Genomic DNA, 21,305 nt, shown 5'->3' with positions numbered 1-21,305 from the left:
AAATCTGCCACACACAAGTGTAATGTATTTTAAGGCCTCATTTCTCGGCGTGTCTTGTCTTATTGCAGGCACGACCTTTGCCTCTGCTCTGGCACAGTTTGTCCTCTTTATAGACATGTTTCTTCAGTTTCTCTCTGTGTGCAGAAAACCCTGATAAGCTGCCAAATATAGAAAATACTGTAGCTTACGCAAAGGCAGAGTGAGTGAGCGAGCATGTGTGTCTGATTGAGACAGAAAATATGTTTTTGCATTAGAGCACCTTCTGCCTGAATTGTCTGCCTCTGTTAAACTTCTCATCAGACTTTTTTTTTTCTATTGACCAATTTGAATTCAAGGAAAATAAAAGACGCTTTGACACAGAAATCCATGCTGCCATCAGATCCAGCCTTCCGTGGAAACAAGAAAATGCAGCAACACACACCTTGATCAAAGTATTCTTCCAAATTGGCAGTGTATAAACATCATATAAGAGTCTTCATTTCCTAAAAGAAGATTTAAAAAAAAAAAAACACAGACGACAGTGAAAATCCTTAATGATGTTGTTGACATTTAGAGCACTGTCTGAGTTTGATACCGATTAGGGTCCTGGGGACCTCTGATAGAGCCACATTAATGTGGGGCTCCTGATCTGTTGTGCGATGGAGGAAAAAACAAATCTGTGCACAAAGAAGTGTCATGAATTTTTCATGAATGTAGACTGAGTCTCCCCAGGACCCTGCGCTGAATTATAAACAAATACACAACTCTTAAAGAGTGGAGAACAGCAGATGTATTAAGCAGGAAACACAAGTTAAGTTGTTTATCATTTATTAGGACTCAGGAGCAATCTCGACATTGTTTTTGTTTTCATTACTTTTCCTTGTAAGTGCTCTTATTGTCTTGTATTCATGACACGACTGTTTATTCTGCTATTGTAAGATAACAGTGAGCGAAATAGAAATGCGACAGGAAACGCTTGCCTCCTCTGAGCTGTCTGATAAATTATTATACTGTATATCTCAGTTTTTATGGGGGAGCTATTTGCTATGAAGCATCAGATTCTTTACAGTTCGCAGCGTTCTATCAGAGGAACATTCATTGTGGTATCTGCACCGAATTTTATACATTTACAGATTTTTACTGTTAGTTATTTGCTTTGTGAAAGTTGACCTTGATTGGACGAGAAGGAAACAGCTCATGTGTCTGTGATTCTGTGCATGCTCCAAATATTGATTCAGGAGTCAGCCAGCTAGTGTATCATCGTGCCTCTTTTGTATCTGGGATCAGGACAGAAATATTAGATATATTCTGGTACAATAAAATCCTTTTGCAGAGGAAAAAATCCTGAAATTGATTTGAATATCTCCAAGTTTTTTGTCTCCACTCAGTCCAAAGGTTTTTAAAATGGTGCATTAAAAACCAGACTGTTTCTTGACTTTGCGTTGAAAAGTGCCATTAATGGTTATTTCCAGTAGTGTCATTGAAATTAAAGTGGTTATGAGGTCCTGAGTGATGTCTGTCTTAATTCCCGCAGGGGTTGAAGATGAAGCGCACAATACCTCTGCGCTTTCTCCTCATGTGTCATTGACTTTAATGAGGCTTTTTGTGTTGGTGTCTTGTAGGACTCAACGCTCTGCCCTTTGATCCAGCGACCAACAACGACCCTCTCCAGTTCAACGGTTCCAGTGGGCCACTGGTGACAGAGTGTCCTCCTCTGGAAAACACTGCTGAGAATAGCAAGAAGAGGAAGAGGGCCAGCCTGCCTCCAGGTACTGACAACCGCTACCTCCCAAGTATTGCATCACTGCTGCAGGATTAGTCCGTGGCCTCAAATCCTCACCGTTTTGCCTTCAGCCATGTCGAATTCTGAACGCAGGTGCGCGTTAAGTAAATGGAGTATGCCGCCCTTTATCCAGAAAAGCTTTGATTCAACAGCTAGATTTTTTGTTACCTTGAGGTTCCTCTTCCCCTTCCTCTACTTACATCACATAGCTGTGATGGGAATTGTTACATAATCCCATCATTTGATGGCGGTATGGAGACAAAAAAAAGTAGCTTAGTTCGGTCTTTGTTGTTTTCGATTAGCTTGCCGTGTCCTGAGGCTCTGGTTGTCTGGCCTGTTTGGAGGTCAGGCGGCTGCAGCAGGAAACTGCTCTGCTGAGATTGTATGTCTGACTGTCTGTTACCGTGCCAACACCACCTGCCAATCAAAGCCGCAGCACGCCTTCAGCTTCCTCACACACACACACACACACACACACACACACACACTGACCTGTCACACAAAGAGGGACGTGCTGAGCGAAGTGTGTCTGTGTTCGTTTTTGTGTTACAGAGTGTGCCAGAGAGTGTGGTTTCCCCGGTAATGTGTCAAATTAAAGAGGGACTTTCTAATTAAAGAATTAAAGAAGTACTGACTAATTAATTGCTTTGTAAGTAATAGAAAGAAGAGGGCCTTTAAGACGGAGAGGTTGTTCCATGTTGTCTGCCTTCTTGGTAATGCTAATTGGACTGGATTAATACTCCACATTAACACGGCCCTAATCAGCAATTCATCTTTTCTTCACGTCTTCACATGGATGAGTTCACGTCGTGATAAAGTTTAATTTCATTTTAATTCACTGACCATGTCAAACTCTAATTGGATAATGTATCATGGATGATTGTCAGACAAATAACCAAGGCCTGGTGGCAGAGTTCCTTTAAGTGTTGTAAGTAGAACGCTTACAGTAACTTTCGCTCCCTTGTCATACTTATAATAAAACGTTCAAAACTCATGAAAAGTATTGACAGCAACCGTAGTGATGGTGAAAGTAGTCCGACCCACTGGTGGACAGACCATCACATTTTCTCTCAACATGGCAAAAAAAAAGACCACTCTGTGTCTCAGCCATTCTGCACCAAGTTATTTATATCAGACCTTCAGACAGGAGAACTTTCTTCCTCTAATATTAAATAATGCACGAAGGTGAAATGACTTCTTGTACAATGTTATAGTGCTTTTTCGATTCATTTCCGTAGAAATGTATATCTTCATCCAGCTCGCTCTCCAACTGTTTGGACTTGTATTCATACTCCAACTCCTCCAAGCCATATGTGCATCAAACGCATGTTGTTATGAGTTAATGTGGGCACAGAAATGTCAGTCAATACAGTGCACAGCTGAATGTGTCGACCTGCCTCCACCTTTATGGTCAAAGAACTGTCCAGAATTACACCACATCAGAAGTGTATTCCTTTATCACGCTAATTACGACAAGTGATTACAACTTAGCATTTGTGACCTGTGTGTCTGCTGTTAGTCAGTGTCTTAACATGCATGAGGTTACTCAGAGAGACAAGCTTACAGAAGAAATAAGACAACATGTTTACAGACATATGTAAATGGTCTTAAAATTGTCTTTCTTCAAGACCAGTGTAGCAGGAGAAATCAGATTGCGTAAGTCCTTCTACCCCAGTTATTGAAAACCTGCGTCTGGTTTACATGATGTTTAAGGAGCCAGGCTGCTGCAGAAAGTGGACTCTAACTCGGTCACTTAAGTGCATGCAGTGTCATTGCTGTTGGCCTGCTTGAATCCAGCGCCTGAAGAATCAGCTAAACGGTAATTCTCTCGAACAGCTTCATGATCGTCTCGTCTCTATCCAGTCCTCCAGCTTTCTGCTGCCGCACCAACTCATTAGCAGTCATGTTTACTGAGACTTACTTAAGGGCCGGTAATGGATCGATTTTTCTCATTACAATTGCTATTACACTTGATAATCCGTCATACATGTGTGCAGGCATCCATAACAACACATGCACTTTACTTGAACATTACACACATTACACAGCTGCATTTTTTTTTTTTCTTTTGCACTAATTGATGAAGAATTTAAAAAGGTAGCAAACAAAACTGCCTGTTTGATGTAGCCCATGAGGAATCCAAGTCATTCAATGTCACCCTGCTGATGGATTATTTACTACTGATCTTTAAACCACCACACCAAAACTAAGCAGCAAGCAGGCAGACACACGGTTAAGAGTCTCTCACCTCTGCAAACAGCTACAATAAACGTCTGAAGTTGAATTGATATTCTGCTCACTCTGCCACAGAATAGACATTGTTCATCAGAGTCCACTCACTTCACACTCAGACTGTCTCAACAGTTTTATTTAGTTGAGTATGAAACCGCTCCAGAGAAATGAAGTTCACTGGAAATCGTGCCCAGTTGGAAGGAAACTTCCAGTTTGTCGTGACTCTTTTGCTAAGGCATGTAAAAAATTCATTGTTGTGCGTCTCCGTCCAGGACCCAGCAAATCTGAGGCACTGAATAGTTGAACATTTTACCATGTTTCCTCCTCCTCCTCCTTTTTCTTCAAACACCACTGTACTATTAGAGACGGTGCACTCAGCCACCATCTTTGCTCTTTATCTTTTTAGTTGTCTGTGTTCGTGTGCACACACTGTAAGTGTGTTTGCACGCCTGTCTTTTAACAATCTATAATAATAGGTGGTGCCTTGGGGCAGCAAGCACACTGCAAGGATTTCCCTTATTCTGTTTTTATCAGTTTTACAACACAGCCAGAGATGGCCATTTCCCCCCAAGTCCTGCTGTGTTTAAGCTGCAGGTGGTGAAGAGAATGAGATTTTGAAATGCTGCTCGTTTTTCAGTGGAGCAGGATTTCCCCTCTTACAATGAATATAAATGTCAGTTTGGTCGCACCCACACAAGCTGGATTTCATTATCTCATGCCTGTTATTGCTAACCTAATACTAGCAATAATCTTTATTTGCAAAGCAGTTCAAAACAAAGTTACGTGTGATTTACAACGTGAAATGGAGATGCAAGGGAATTAAAAGGTATCATAACGAGAACACTTGTAATGTCAAACGAGAAATAGCAGTTTGAAAAATAGGATTACTGGGAAATATAAAACATCCGATATAAAGACCTTGGTAAAAAAAAAAAAAAAGAAAAAAGAAAAAAAAGAAAAAAGGTCTTTATATTTAAGGCACCCCTGTGGATTTTTCCACACGGACTGTAAACATAACTTTTGTTTGTTTGCATCCAGTATTACTCACCTAAACACATTGTTGTCCTTGAGGTCTAACAAATGTGCTGAATGCACCTCCTTTGCTCATTGTTCACATCTGTTTTCATGCTAGCAGTGCCTTTTTGGTGCTCTGCAGCATATCTTGGTGTGTTACTGCCACCTGTGGATCAGTGGAATAATGTGAAACCGCTGGCAGGACTTTGTATTCTTCATGCACAAGACAAACACAGCACTCACAGAAAAACAGTGCTACTAGAGGTCAGAAAGTCCACACGGATCCTTTAAGGCTGACGGTGATTTTGCAGGCCTGAGAGCGAGGGCTTCCGCAGCTGGTGTGTAGCAAAGGTCCTGTCAACTTTGGTAGTGAGGTGTGTTTTCACTGAGCACTGCGCCTGCAGCACTTTGCAGTTTCTGCTTTTGGTTAATAAAAGCACAAACGTTAGCCCAAAGCAGCCCTGCTTAAAGGAGCATCATGACCTTTTGGGAAATTTGATCACATTACTCGAAACACATGTGCAACACGTGTTCATATGTAAACGACTGACAAGGTCAATTGTTAATGACTCCTAAAACAACATGTATGACCACTGGAGAGTATCAGCAATAGACGCACCAGACCTTCGCCTTACCAGATCTGGGTCATCATGAGGTTAACGTGAAACAGTCGCTTATGCACCACAACTATTTAGTTATTGAGTTAGGCTCAGGGAAAGCTCATGGTTTGGGTTTAAATAAGTTCAGTACTGTTGGGTACGTGACACGAACAGCGGTCTCCTGGGTGAAAGTCCTGTGTTTGTTTGACCGATCCGTCCAGCCCACCTCCTCCACATGCAGACTGTTATGCTCCTTATGCTACCTTCTGACTTCCTCCATTGCTCACGTTATAATTACTGTGGCCACTGGAGGTTGCAACCTAACAATAGACATAATTATGGGTCATAATAACCTACTTGCACAAATGACTTGTATAGCAGTTTTTCTGTTCAGGACAGGTTGCATATGTGACATGAGGACATGCATCACTCTCTTGGAGAGACTTCTTGGACACAACTCACCAAGCTTTTTCCCTGTTTACAGTTTACCATATAGACAGCTTGCACTGGAAGCTGCCTTTGTCTGTGCAGTAGCAAATGATTTCCTATAAAACTGCGTTTATATCAAATAGGTCTTTGAGGAGAATGCTTGGCCTTTGGCTGAATGGGTTTCAAGCACCCTTGTAACAAGGTTGTTTGACAAAAAATATTGAGTAGTGATTAGAATTGAAGCATATTTTCAAACCTAGGGCCATGTGTATGGATTCATCCAAAGCACCTCCAATGCCGGGATTAAAAAAATACCCTCACTCGTCTGTTTTCCTGTGCATGAAAATCAATTAATTAAATTGTATCACAAAGGCCAGTTCAAAGCCGTAGTTTCAGCAAATAAAAGAATTGTTCTCTCACCGATCCAATCTCTTGTGCTTTGACCTTTAGTGGGAGCTAAGAGAGAGGTGTTGAATAAAATGCTATTGATTCTTCAGGAGAAAGGTTAATGTCATTGAGCAAGGGGAACTGCGGACACGTGTAGGTAGAAAGCAGCAGTGTCAGCCAGCTGAACATGATGACATGACATGTCGCAGCAAATGATTATTTGAATCCACATTATTGGATCCCAGCATTGTTTGTATCATTGAGGCCTGACAAACTTGTCACAAACATTTGTTAGATTTCCTGCACGGTGCTTTACATCAGGGATCAAAAGCCTGTTTTTTAAAGCTTTTTTCATGGAAGATTAAAAACCTAGTTGTTGTAATATACAGCTGTTTATATTTTATTCATGTGTGTAGAGTGAGAATATAATTTAATATTAAAGTGCATTTTTTGATATTGGCTCCTGTCCAGAAAGCTCTACATAGCTCAGAGTTTATTACTGTATCTGCTGACTGTACACATCACAGTATGGCTACACCTATATAAGATATATATTCTGCATGTGCATTCTTTCCCCAATTGCATTCACATCTGTTTCAAAGTATATCCAAGTCTTTAATCTTGAACCTCTGTCGCCTCAACTACGGTTCAGCCGCATTCAGACGGACTCCTGTATGAAAAAATTCCGCTCTTTCATTCATTTGAAAAGGTGCCAGTGCAGGGGTCACCAACAAAAAAAACGAATCACCCAGCAAGAAAGTTGCACCATGTTGAACTTTGGCTGCAAAGCAACACTACATGAATCAGGCAGTCGAACTGCAAGCGCACATTCCTGGTGGATTACTTTTTAACTTGAACACTGCTTCTCGACTGTTTACTCCAAGACAATCGATGAAAGTTGGCGCTATTTCCAGAGTTTTAAAATTCTGTCAGTGTTCTGTGTTATGGCATCTAATAAACTTAGAAATGTATTAATCTGCTTCTCAAACTGGACTCATTTCATCGTCTTGCTGGTTAAACAAAACGACCCCGCCAATGATTTTAATACAGGGCTTACTTCAATCCGATTCCCTCCTAACACGCATCTATCAGTATGGCTTTCGGTTAGTAACTTATGTTTCACTCAAAATGGTGTTTTTTCACTTTGGCCATAAAATTAATAGAAAACCACAAGCTCTGAAATTTTAATTGGCTGCGTCATTGTTGCATGAAAAAAAAGGGGGGGAGGGGGGTGTCATAAAAGTATTTCCACTCTTCCCCTGTAAATTTAAAGTACACATGCTAGCTTTAATGACCGAGGGCAGCATGCTCATGAAAAATACCCCTTGTTGTTTCCATATGCTTGTTAGCTACTGCACGTCTCCAGGTTAGAGCTGTGAAGTGAAGCAGCCCTCACTGACTTCATTTGTGGTCTGGGTTTGTATTGGAGGTCCTGAAACCATTTTGTCAGGACAAGGTTTCCAGTGGGAGTGTGTAGTCCACACCCTGTCTTTTTACTGTGTTTTACTGTGGCCTCCTTATGATGAATGGTTTTCAGTCTAACTCGCCTTTTCTGTGTGGTGCACCGAAACCCGGGAATTAAACTGCACTTCAGTAAACTGAGTGTTGTTTCTCTTTTGAGAGAGTTCTACACAATAGCTTTCAATGTTAAATGCACCAGGATTTCTTTTTTGTGGCTTTTTTTAATGGATTTAAGCTGGGAAAAAAAAATAATGTGATGCCACTGACTCACTGCTGGCAGGCAAAGAGCTGCTGTAAGGTAAATAATGTAATGGACTGCTTAAGCTGTCTGAGGTGACAGTCCATCTAGATATACGGCTGTGTCATTGTCCCAGAGAGGTGTGTGTGTATGCGTGTGAGTGTGTGCATGTGTACGGACTGTCCTTGTTGCTGTGTGTTGGTGCCGGGGGAGATCTACTGCTGCATGTCAGTCTCTGCGGCGCTCAGACCACACAGAAGACTTTGAGTGATGCTGATGGATGGGAGACACAGGATGGCAGTTAAAGTTAAAAAATGAACTCATTAGCTCACAAACAGGATGTTCGCAGGCATGCAGGGGAGCATAAACGTTAATGACTTGGTGGCTCTCGAGTATTCAGTCCAGAAGGATCAGCTGTGTGCTTCTGCAGGACTGTATGTCTGCACAGTATATACATTACATTATAACTGGAGGAGAGAACAGTGATTGAAATGTATGACAAGCTACAAAGGGGCCCGCCTCTCCTTATTCATCTGGGATTTCTGTGCCTCAGTCAGAATATAAGAGGACACTTGTCTGTACTGCTGCTCTGGGAGACATAAAAAAAAAAAATACATGAAGAATATGTGCTTGCAGAGGCATATCAAGCCTTTTTTGAGTGTTTGAAAAGTGCTATATACAGCAGGGCTGCATCTAATGGTTATGCGCATTATCAGTTAAGCTGCAGATTAATTGTCTGTCATGTGAAAATAATGAAAAGTAGATCTGCAATATTATCTTGATTTTTAACGGGTGTTTCGTGATCCAAGTCAAAGTGGGTATCACAAGCGTCATTCTCAATCCACTCTACTGACGATCCTCAAACAGCGAAATTAAACTCACCCCTTTTCCCATTTTTCACCTCCATCATCTTTAATTGTGCTCCTTTGCTCCCTGTCACTCTTCTGCATGCTGTGCCGGTCAGGGATTTAGCACCACTTCACCCCATCTTGCAAAGCCTACAAACATGTGAGATCTAAATAATTCACAGTGCCAGAAGGTGCTCTGCTCTGTCTGTAGACTCACACTGAAGCTAATGGCAAAGCCTCAAGCAAGGCTCAAGCTCTGACAAGATCCTAATACGAAACACAAAATCTTCACCTAGTTCTTATTTTTCCGCTTGATTAAAGCAAACAGGGCCGGCTTGTTTTGCGCATGATCTCCCTTCAATTATTACCTTTACACAGCAGCAGTGTAGGGACGACAGACAATTAGCCTTTAGATGAGTTTTTCTCTTCAGCCTCAGGGACGTAGCTGCCCAAGGAAAACTCAAGGCAAATAAGTTGTCTTCTAGCAGCATTTTTCGTCGATTTATTCATTATCTCTGCAGCTTTACCAAATTGATTTCTAATCAGGATATGGCCTGTGGGCTGGAGTTTTAGATATTGGCTTTTCTGTATCAACATCCCTGAACAAAAAATGTTTTTTTTGTTTAAATCAAACTGAATTAGTAACTGTTGAATAACTATACAGTATGTTTACTTTGCCATTCGTACTATACTGTAGATGTGTTTGTACTTATGTTATCCAGGCTCTCAAATGTGAGAATTGCTGCTTCTCTTCCATTGTTTTACATTATAGTAACTTGAATATTTGGGGGTTCTGAACTAGCGGACAAAACAAGACATTCATCACCTTGACCTGAATGTGTAATTGACCAAATTATTTGTTTTAAAAGAGGGCTGTGATCTATCCCTCTGTCTCTCAACCCCCGAGTTGAAATAGGATCTGCCATTTCCTCCTGTTGAGGGCATGTTTTCTGACAGAGGAGGCTGGCCCAAGACCGAAGGGCTCAGAGGGTTCAATTATGAATGTAAAGGCTGTTTTATAGGTTTTATCTACGTTTTTTCCATAAAGCTACCAGAAACTGTCAGATGTCACGTCTTAGACAGCCCCAAAACACCAAGGAATAACCACTCGCTCTGATAGGTTGGACTATTTCATTAACTATTTATATCATGGAGGTGGGCGAGCTGGGTTTCTGCTATAAATGAATCAAAATTTTGTCTCACCGAACATCTGGTGTCATTTAAATTGCACTCAGAGACTGCTGGGCCCGTGTTACATTGCATGTTTCCTCTGCTATAACTGAAGATGGACGTGTTGGTATGACGTGACCTGACACAGTATTATACAGGATGTGACTTGTTCGGCTCCCCGTTACATGCACAGAGGGCTCGAGTAGAGATTTTACATCAGTTTCAGTCGGAATCGAACCAGAAGAAGAATGGACTGAACCGCGGAAAATACTCTCTCTGACACCTAATGTTGATTTTTATGTCTGCTTTTCTTTTGCTCTGTGCTGCCTCACATCCGTTACCTCAGTGAGAATCTGTAGAAATGTCCCTGTTTTTTTTTTTGTTTTTTTTTACTCAGCGCTCTGCTCACAGCAGCATGTTCATCACAGAGACCCTGCGGCTCTTCTCCTCCGCCATCAACACCTCTCTCCATCCATCCCGCCCCTCCTTTGTCCTTCTTCTTCTCTCTCAGCCTCCAGCCGGGTTAACTGATCCACACCAGCTGCCGCTCACTGCCTGACATTAGTGCTTTAAACCAACGTGCTGAACGTCTCCTCTGCCTCTCCTCTTCTTCATCATCCTGCCACACTGTTCCAGCAACCTCATTTCACATGGCTCTGTGAGAGGCCTCAGCACAACTGCAGAAAAGATCAGGCGACTCCTAATTAACCCATTTTACTGTCCTAATTTACTTGACCAAACTGTGGGCTGATAGATGAGTGGATGCACTTTGAAACACTTTTGTGTGTGTTTGTTTCTAATTAAGGAGGAGGGGGAAAAGGAAAAAAGTAGTAGCATCAGCCCTATGATTAGTGCTGTTGACTATGTTGTCTATAAGATATCGGGGAATGCCCGTTTAATCTCCAAGAGCCCAAGGTCAAACCCTGAGAATCCTTGTTTTACCAAACCATCAGCCCAAATCTAAACTTATGGGGCAAAAAAGCAGCAAACCTTCACAATGGACAACCTGAAATCAAAGAACATCTGGAGTTCCTACTTGAAGAATGACTCTAAAAGGTTAATTGTTGATGAAAATGATAAATTACGCTTGTCATTTCCACTGTTCAGCTGTCTCATTTCCAGATGAAATCCACATCGTATTCCAAATACCTTAAGTTATACTTAGCCACGCATTCAGTATGTCTCCATCGACCACATCCCAGATCTGATTACAGTCTGTCTTGGTTTTCCCACAACGCCTTTCCAGGGTCAGCCCTACCCCAGTCCAGAGGGTGGTGGTGGTACTTTTTAGCTAGAAATAGCTAACTGTCCATAAGATAACAGACACACATGGATTAATTGCATTTACTGGCAGTGTTCTTACTCATGCCTCTCCCTCAACCACAGCACCCGCTCACCCACACTGACAATGCAGTTCTAAAACTGATCGGGGATAAGTGCTATTACACGTTGGTGCATTGTCTCTATGATCACACGTGTTGAAATCGGAGCCATTTGGGGATTAAATTAGCTGTTGACAGCGAGAATGACTGCGAATGCCAGTGTAACTTTAGCTGCCATTGTCACAGGGGGCAGATGCTGCGAGTGGCTACTTCCTCAGACCACTCACTGACATGGTTACAGTTTGGAGAGCTGAAGTGGAAGCTGAAGGGGTTTGTGTCATGGACGTTTAAACAGAATCTAATTGATGAACAGAATAATTGTCTCAGCTGTACATGTGAGGACGATTGCCTGCTGAGAGAGTATGAAAACCGTGTCCTCCACTTCTTGCTTGGTCGTATTCCTTCACTTCACTTTAAGTTTTCTTCAGAGCCGTTTGAGAGGAAAAACACAGGGATGTTTTGTACTCTGTCATCCTTACAGCTCACTGGGCATCAGGAGGCCTGTTTAGGTTTACTCATAGGGTGCCACCCAGCCATAATTAATGCATGATTGTACCAGCCTATACACAAGCGAGGGAGTGTTTGTTAATGTCAGTGCTTCTCAGCGCAGGAGCAGTCTATCAGAACGACATACGAGGTTACACAACATAAAACATCAGAGGGGATGCAGAAAGTGGGATTACAGTTTACAAGCTGGACTTATTTATTATGTTTGAGCAAAGCCTCTGAACCCCAAAATGTCATGGGAGAGCTGCACAGTGGCTAACCGTGTGCTCTGGCTCCTTTGAAGAAATGCATACAAGCATGTAAGCAAGCAAAACTTTATTTATACATCACATTTCTTGTCAAGGGAAATGCAGCAGACTTCAAAAAAATTGTCTTATTCTTTTAGTTGTGTTTTGATGACCATAGCTGGTCCGAGACCTCACCCCACTCTTACAGCTGCATCCCTCCCTCTGCCTCCTCTCTGTAATATATTAAAGATTAAGCTCCATTTTGACTTTGTAGCGGCCAAATGTGTCGAGCTTTCAGTGCCCCTGCTTGAAAAAGTAATGTACTGGAGAAGAACTCACCTCAATTTTAGAGGGAAAAAAGGGAAAGGAGCACCGTGCAAAGGTTTGGAGAGATTTGGGCTGTCAGATAACTTTTACGAAGGTCTCTGACCTTAATTAGCTTGATAGTGCTACGGCTTGTTCATAATCAGTGTTAGGAAAGGTCAGGTGATGCAAAAACCTTATAAATACTGTGACTCCTCAAACCTTGTCCCAACAATCAGCAGCCACGGGCTCCGCTAATCAGCTGCCTTGCACTCTGAAAATTTGAATAATTGATACCCACAAAGTAGGAGAAGGATCTCAAAAGATAGCAAAGCCTTTTCAGACAGCCTCAAATCAGCCTGTCCTTAATTTTTTTTTAATGTAATTAAGAAATGTCAGTTAACAGGAATGGGGGAGGTCAAGTTGAGGTCTGGCAGACCAAGAAAGCTTTCAGAGAGAACTGCTTGTAGGATTGCAAAAAAAAAAAGGTCAATCAAACCCCCCATTTGACTGCAGAAGACCTTCAGGAAGATTGAGCAGACTCTGGCACAGTGGTGCACTGTTCTGCTGTGATGCACCTGCTCTAGTATGACCTTCATGGAAGAGTCATCAGAAGAAACCTTTTCTGCATCCTAACCACAAAATTCAGCGTCAGAAGTTTGTAAAGTCTGATGTATTTTGGAAACAAGTCTTGCGTGCTTTCTGGCTGCAATGAGCAAAGGTCTGTTTGGAGAAAAAAGGGTGCAGGATTTCATGAGAAGAACACCTTATTGCCAAACACATGGGTGGATTGATCATGCTTTGGGCTTGTGTTGCAGCCAGCAGCACGGGGAACATTTCACTGGTAGAGGGAAGAAGAGAAGAATGCATTCAATTAAATACCAGTAAATCCTGGAAGCAAACATCACATTGTCTGCAAAAAAAAAAAAAAAGCTGAAGATGAAAGGAGGATAGCTTCTGCAACAGGATAATGATCCTGAACACACTACAAAATCCGCACTCAACAGGTGCAAGCTGGTTTTGTCATGACCCTCACTCAAAAGAGACCACAAGTAGAAACCTTTTGCAAGGAACAATGGCCGAATGACCATGCAGGGTCCCAAACTTCTGCTTGTGGCCCTTTGTTTTGAAAATAAAAAAAGTAATACTACTCATAATATTAAAGAAATGTGTCATCTTTAAATTAAGGATGTTTGGAAATCAGGTAACCTTTAACTCGCTTAGTCATTCACAGAAATCTAAATTTTGACCAGACCTTTGCATGCCAGTGTATGTGCTGGGCGAGCGCCTTTCTCTACACTGCTCTGGATCTGCCTGTTGCTTTCGCCTTCCTTTTATTCAGTGTCTCCTCCTCCTCTCCTAGTTGTTGTCTGAGAGAGGATATCAACCTCACAGGGGCTTTGCGCAAAATTCTCTATGGACCCCTCCCCGCTTCCAAGGCTATTCGTTCTCGTTTCTTTGTCAGCTTTCCTCACATTAGGGCCCAGTACACTGTACACCGGGAGGAGAGGTGTGTACCTCTTACACCCCTGTGTCTGCTTACTACCTCATTTTTAATATACATGCTAATTAAATTGATCAAATGAGGAATGCAGATGGATGCTAATCTAACTACAGTTTCGCTGACTGTACAGTGAGAACAAGTCTCTGCCTTTTGAAGTGTCAGTTCTTATACATTGTGGAAGCCGCAGGGTATTGTAGCGTGATGATGTTTGTATCAACACAGCGGTGGCTTTGTTAACAGCCTTTTGACGTTTCCCTGCTTGGCTTGACTTCTCCCTCAGGTGTTTGTATTGTATAAGGAGGGCTAATGGGTTTAATCTAAAGTCAGCACACCAGATGATTAGGGTTGTTAAATTTCGAAGTTTGTTGTAATGGCATTGACCGAAACAATGTTTGAGCCATTTGTCAAAGCCACTGGGAGGAAAGCTCTGGGTTTTTGTTACAACTTTATACTCCCTCTCTTTCTCTTTTTTGCCTATCTGTCCACCCCACTATCCTACAGTGGGCCTCCCCTCTCTTTTGCCAAATTGTATATACTTACATTAACTGCACATTGGCTGTGTCGAATTTACATTCAATGTTTTTGGCTCTTCTTCTTGTTGACTGTTCCAAGTTGGTGGACGAGAAATCAAAGGCTTTCTCTCCCACCTATGTTGACATGTTGTATAGACAGCAGATATATAATATGTCTTGTGATATAAAGTAACGACTGCAAGAAGAACTCTGACTCAGTTATCAGAGATATGATGGAAATATTGGCAGAATGGCTCTAGAGATAAAAGTATGCCAAATGTGTCAACAAATGTACAGTAATGCATGACCACACGTTGAGCACATTCTGGCTGAGTACAGAGAAAGTCATGGTTTCGCCATGCTCCCACTCAAAGCCATAATATGTGGGGTCAGCAGTTGACCCTTGCTGCAAATGTGGAGTGGATATAGTAACAGCCACTCAACACCGCACAAGAAAAAGAAAATGTATTTACTGTGGTGTTCTTATGTTAAGCCAGTGAATAGAAGGGTTTGTAAGGAATCAGATGGGGATTTTTTTTTGTCTGCCACAAGCTCTGTGTTGCTGCCACTGCAGGTATCTGTCATGGGTCAAGTCAACCATACTGCCATAAGAGAAAAAATGAACCACTGAAATAACTGCAATAGCCTCCATTCTGAGCTTTATAAGAGAAAGAACCAGACCAGGATTCATTCAATTCTCCATGACACTGTGGAGGTCACTGTCTGCTCGAATCTTGGATGCAGTCTGAAGCCTGACCATACCGCTACAAAATGTAATATCTTGAACTTTCATGACATCCATCTTATTAAGGACACTAGTGGTCCTTAAGCGTACTGCAGTCACAATCCATTACATCATTTATTGTTAGCCAAAATTAACACTATCAGAATACCTAAATTAGCATCATGGATCATGCTCACTGGTGAAGAATATGGCACGTTGCCACTCAGATAGTATTTTGCTAGCTATAACGATCGGGAGCAAGCAAGCTCAGGTTAGCGAGCTAGCTGTAACTTAGCTAAATTGTATGAGTCTGGCATTGGTTGCTTCATAGCGTTTGCTGATAAAATAATTTGCAAATTACAAGCGAACCAATTTAACATTCATCTGCATTAGCAAGTAAGCTATGATTTGATTGATAAAGTGACAGAAATTTGCCTTTCTGCACTCACAGCCATTGGAGTGACAGTAAAGCCAACATGTCTTGTCATCCCCCCTGTTTTCTCTCCACTCTTTCAGAGGTCTGGATCATGTTTGTAAGATTTTGACTTTTGTAACAGTGCCAGCCTAGATATCTATTTACAGTGGTACAAAGGAGGAAAAAAGTCAATATTAAGACACAGTAGGAATGTTAATTGCAGTGACAGATAGGCTGTGGAAGGATTTTGTTAAATGAAATGCAGCAGTAAGACAGTCAAGAGAAGAAATGTAGTCTTAATCAGAACAACTGAAAAAAAAATCAGATCAGCTGTCACTGTTTACTGGCCTTTGATTGCTCTAGAAAAGAGATGCAGAAGTGTGTCACAGGTAAAGATTGGTGAGCAGATGTTTATAAGTAGAAATAATGCATCCTACCTATCATCCATGTCAAGGATAAAGTCATCTCTCTATCTCTTACACTGTAATCAATCTGTCTTATAAAGAAGCAAATGCATCGTGTTTCACACTCCTCAGTTATCTTTGATGTAGTTTTTAATATATTTTGTAAGGTAACGTATTCAGTCTGAACACACACCCAGCTGGGGCCATGTGAATAATGAAAGAATTTTATAGGTTTCTCGTCATCAGATGTCAAGAACTTACATTGCAGGTTTCAGGAAGTGTGAAGTCTGTCTTGGAGGTTTGCGCTTTAGAAACCCTGCTGTACCTCCCGCCCGTCTTGTTACAGCATTGCACCAGCAGTCGTAACTGACAGTGGACTCAAAGAAAGCTGCCTGGATGAAAAGGCGTGGCCAGATAAGAGCGCTGGCAAGTTCACTGAGCTGTTGACATTTCCTCACAGCAATTCCCCTGGTTCTAATTGGCTACCGCTGATAAGATTCCCATGTTGTAATTGGCAGCTGCTGATAAGATGCTGTCAGCTGCTGCAGTAGTCAGCAGCATGGTGAGATGACAACAGCTCAGGAGCTGGTGGGCGGACAAGGCTAAATCCAGGGCCTGAACCTTGTTTTCCAGAGATACTTTCCAGTCAGAGGTTGGCATACTGCCTATGACGACCTTGTAGACCAGGAAAATACTGCTTAAAGGCCCTAAAAACGTATTCTCTCAACCAGTTTATTTACTATAAATGATGGAGTCCTACATCATCACAGTTTCATTGATTTCACATGAGAGGTTTGTCAGTGCTGTTTTATCTGTGCCTTTTTTTTTTACTGCTTTCATTGGGGCAGTGCTGCTTTAGAAAAAGGTGAATCAGAGAGTCTGTTGTAAATCTGAAATGTACTGTATATTAAAACCTGCAATAACTGATGGGGTTTTATTGGGCACTTGGATGCAGCAGAGACCAATTAGCACAACGTTGCCTTATCATCTTTTAAGGTGATTTGGTGAACATGTCAGCAAACAGTTGCTCATTTACACATCAAGCAGCAACAGTAGCTTTCTTTTTGGAGTTGTTTTTTCTGGCCAACTGGCAAATTTAACTCCAATAGTCACACTCTTGTAGCTCTAGTCGTAGTTTCTACCAACTCCTGAGGTAAATATGTGACCTTTTAGCTGCCAAATGCTTCACCATGTTGACCAGCTAGTTGTTAATTGTGTCTGTTTGGTGCTGAGCAGCTAAACAACGAGCTGAAACTCACTATGCAGCGCCGTTCAGCCGAGGGTAGCTGCAGTTTTAGGTGAGAATTTTCAAAGTTCATTACTACAAGCGACCCCTTTCATCTTTTTCACATTGTCATTTTGTTGCTGTAAAAATATGCATCATAGCTTTGATTTTATTGACAATTCAAACCACTTTTCAGTCAGCTTTAATGCATAGAATGAATAGAAATAAAGTGGATAGAATGGACATTGCCATTCATAGCACCACTCTTCTTCCATAATAAACATGGAAAAAGAGATAATCAAACCACGGTGATGTACTTGTCTAATGCATGTTATGTAGATCTCGCTTGATAATGTAGAGCCATTGAGTGTAAGTAGCACTGAGGGATACTGGATTTGCCAGCTACCCAACATTAGCTAGTGCTGCGTCCATAAGTGCAATTCCGCTGTCACTGCCAGCTTCTAGAAAAATCCATTCTGCTTCCAATTAAGATAAGTTGAGTACAGTGTATCGCTAACTGGCATCAGATGCACTGTTTCTAGAACTGAACAGAGTCGAAGCAACACGGCCCGTCCATCAGTCCCAGCTAAGTTGGAAAGTAGGAGGTTGTGAACAGGGAAGAATGGTGTTCATGGCCCGTATATGTCATTATAAGGTATATATGATAGCCCAATTCCTTCATTAACTAGCCACGGCGTCTTCTATCCAGGTCCTGGGGGCACTGGGCTAGTCGTGTCACAAAGATTAATTTTTCTGCTGTATCCCAGTTCTGTACTCAGTAATATACAGCTGACTCTGCTAAATCCAAACCACTTTCTATTGAAATTTCAGGCCAGTTGGTCATGTTTCAGGCCATACTCATAGATTTAGCAGATGTTTTTGCTGGCAGAAGTAGCCTGAAGTCTCTTGGGCTTGAGCTGGAACTGCTGATAAAAGATTTTTGTGCTATTGTGTCCTTAGCCTAGATCTCTGTGTAATTAATACACTTGGAGTCCCTACTTCTCTCCTAACCTAACTTCCTGTCTGTCCTCTTTGAACTCCAGGCCATTACTCCTTATTGTCTGTATCATCCACAAGAGCATACAGGCACATTTTTGATTGATCTGGAGGAAGTAATTATGCTTCTGTTTTTAGTTAATGGAATGTATAAGAAGCTTTGCCTGGCGGACAAACTACTTCATGTGATATTTTGCCACAGTGTAACAGTTCCCAGAGCGTGTCTAATGGGAGGGTGTGTGGGTGTGTGTGTGTGAGTGTGAGTACTAACTGTGGGTGAAGGTATTTGGCTGAGGTCCTCTCCACCCAAGTAATAGGAAGATAAAAGCCAGAGAGTTCACAGCAGATTGTGTGCGCAGGCTTTCCAGCAGCATGCAGGCATGTTTTAAACCATGTAGGTATTTTTTTTTTCTATATTTCTGTTTTTAAATTGAGTTGTTTTAAAGCTTTAAGCTTCATTCTTGACCTTGGGAGTAACAGTTTGACAGAAAATTGTGAAGCTTTCAAATCAAATCTCTCTTGTTCTGAACTGAACAGGTCAGTTACAGGATTCAAGCTGAAATAATTCAACAATCTGTTTGTCAGTTGACAACAAATTTGACCCATTTAATTAACTTTTAAAAGGAGAAGTGCCACAGATGATCTGGTCCCAGCCTATAAAATATGAACAGGTGCTGTTTGTCTTAGCCTTTCTTCATAGTGAACTGTCTCTGGCCATTGTCGATGACATGCAGTCATGTAGTTTTTTGTGATTTCAAAAAGGCTAATGTGTGTTCTTAAGACAAAGAGAATATGAATTGCATGAGCAGAACCATAAAGCCTTTTTTTTCTTAAATGTGTCGAAATCTACTTCTTGAACAAATTCTATTTTAAGTGACTTAATGTGATGTAACAAAGATTGCATGCTTCGCAATTAAAAGATTGAGAAAATGTCTGTACTTTCAATGATATTCACTGGACATTCGCTTCATTTTTAGGAGTCTGTATTGTGGAAGAAAGCCGTGTCTGTCATAGACTTATAATTGTTTTACGGTTTGCTTCAGGACTTCTCCAGCTGTTTATTAACCATGACCATCAAAGATGTTTTCTCTCCAAGCATGGCATAATATAACAAGCTATGAGGACTTGCAGCACTGCTATTCCCTTTACCACAACAAAGAATGACAGTCCCACAGCTTTTTTTCTGAGGCCCTGGTCTCTTGTTCTGACAGTTTAAACTTCAAAGGAGAGAGAAAACAGATTTAAAGAAGCTCTCCAGCTTGTTTTTCCTCCTAGAGGGTGTCAAGCTGTCCTTCAGGCATCAATAGACATATTCAATTTGTGTCTCTTGTACTAAACAAGGGCTAGGCTGTGTAGTGACTACTTGTTAAACAGCAAACTCCTATAAGACTGCAAACTGGACACAGGCTGTCTGGATACTACAGAGTCCTGAAAACACTCAGGAGTTTATACTGTACAGCTCAAGCATTCTGATGCCACTCAGTGTTTTTTTTTTTTTTTTTAAACACAATTTTGTGTTTCAATATTCACTTCTTGTATCACCCCAGGAGGCCTTGTTAACAGGCACGAGGTTGGATTCTCCATTTTCCATCTGTGCCATCATCTTAGTTCAAGTCCTTCAATCATCTGATGGGATTTCCCTCTGCTGCCTGGTGTTTTCTCAAATTTCTTTAGATTAAAAAGATATGTTTGAAGTGCACAGAGATCTCCCTTCCCTTCTCTCTTCCATATCCTCGGGAGAACAATGAGGACATGAGGACTGACTGCACTGAGGAGGAAATTAATCAGGCCCCCAGAACTTCACACTTGGTCACTGTAAGGATTTCTGTCTGTGAATCTTCTGAGGAGAAGATGTGGATTTGTCTATGACACTTCCTTTACTCTTACAGAAGAGTTTGCCTTAAAAAATTGAGTATCAAGCTGCCGTTTTGTCACTGTAAAAATGAGGTTTTGGGTCAGCGGTTTATTGCTCGTCAGTGTATTGAAGACAAAGGATAGTAAACACTGCAGGCAGCCAAATATTAAGCTATTAGCGTGCTTGATGCGTCTAACCCCTTCTTGATTTGAGAGATGATGTACACAGAGTTATGAAAGGGCAATGAAAGGCAAACACAACAAAAAAAGGGGTGTTTGCACTGTGAAATGAAGTTCTCAGCAGGACGTGATTGAGTTCATTGTATCCATCACAGCGTTTTTCAGTTCAAATTTTCAAATGAGTTTCATGTTGTAATTATGACCTTTTTAATGAAACTGGTTTGAATAATGAAGCTTGAAGTGGATGAAGGCTGCGCTGAGGAGTGCAAGAACAGTCAAATCCTGAGTGTCAACACTGAGACAGGGGTGTCAAACTAGGCATAAGTCTTATGCCCCTGCTATAGGTTGTTTTTGAGCCACGGAGCTGAGCACAGAGAAGGATTTTTAGTCAGAGACGAGCTGCTTGCTTGACATCACACGTGGGATCAATTATATTGCACAGCTGTTCAGTTTCCCATCTGATTCAACTGGCCCTGTACAATAGACTACAGTACAGCTTGGATCTGATGCATTATTTGCCTGAATCTGGAGGCTTTCCTTTTATTCTCCTCATCCAAGTCACCATCTGATCCATCCTCAGTTGGTAGGCAAAGCTTTCAGAATTTATATTGATCCCCTGTCTTTGCTTTCTGTTGGTTTGGCTTCCTGTTTTGGTCATTAGAGGCTTTCTCAGATACATTACAGGGGACTGAGCCAAACGAAAAAGCCCCAAGATGTCTCGTTGCATGTGCTAATATTATTATTATTATTAGTAGTAGTAGTAGTGGTGGTAGTAGTAGTTGTCGTCATAGTAGTAGTAGTAGTAGTGGTAGTCGTAGTCGTCTCTTGTAGGTATTAGAGAATTGTGGAAACATTGAATATAGTAAGAAAGAGCGATATGACAGGAGGCAGTCCACTATAAAAACATCACGCTTCTGGGGGAAAGCACAGAG

The 21,305-nt window shown here is 41.5% G+C and overlaps 1 protein-coding gene across 2 annotated transcripts in view; it reads left to right on the top strand.

The window, feature by feature from the left end:
* enox2 (ecto-NOX disulfide-thiol exchanger 2) overlaps window positions 1-21,305 on the top strand; it is a 165,705-nt gene that overhangs the window by 77,205 nt on the left and 67,195 nt on the right. For both annotated transcript variants that reach the window (XM_076739048.1, XM_076739049.1), the window contains one exon: window positions 1,602-1,748. In XM_076739048.1, coding sequence (XP_076595163.1) covers window positions 1,602-1,748 — 147 coding nt within the window. The remainder of the gene's footprint in view (window positions 1-1,601; window positions 1,749-21,305) is intronic.

This window comes from Chaetodon auriga, chromosome 9 (assembly GCF_051107435.1).
Source record: "Chaetodon auriga isolate fChaAug3 chromosome 9, fChaAug3.hap1, whole genome shotgun sequence".
NCBI classification, from domain to species: domain Eukaryota; kingdom Metazoa; phylum Chordata; class Actinopteri; order Chaetodontiformes; family Chaetodontidae; genus Chaetodon; species Chaetodon auriga.
Note: the sequence above shows the minus strand (reverse complement) of the source record. Positions and strands in the feature narration are given on the sequence as shown.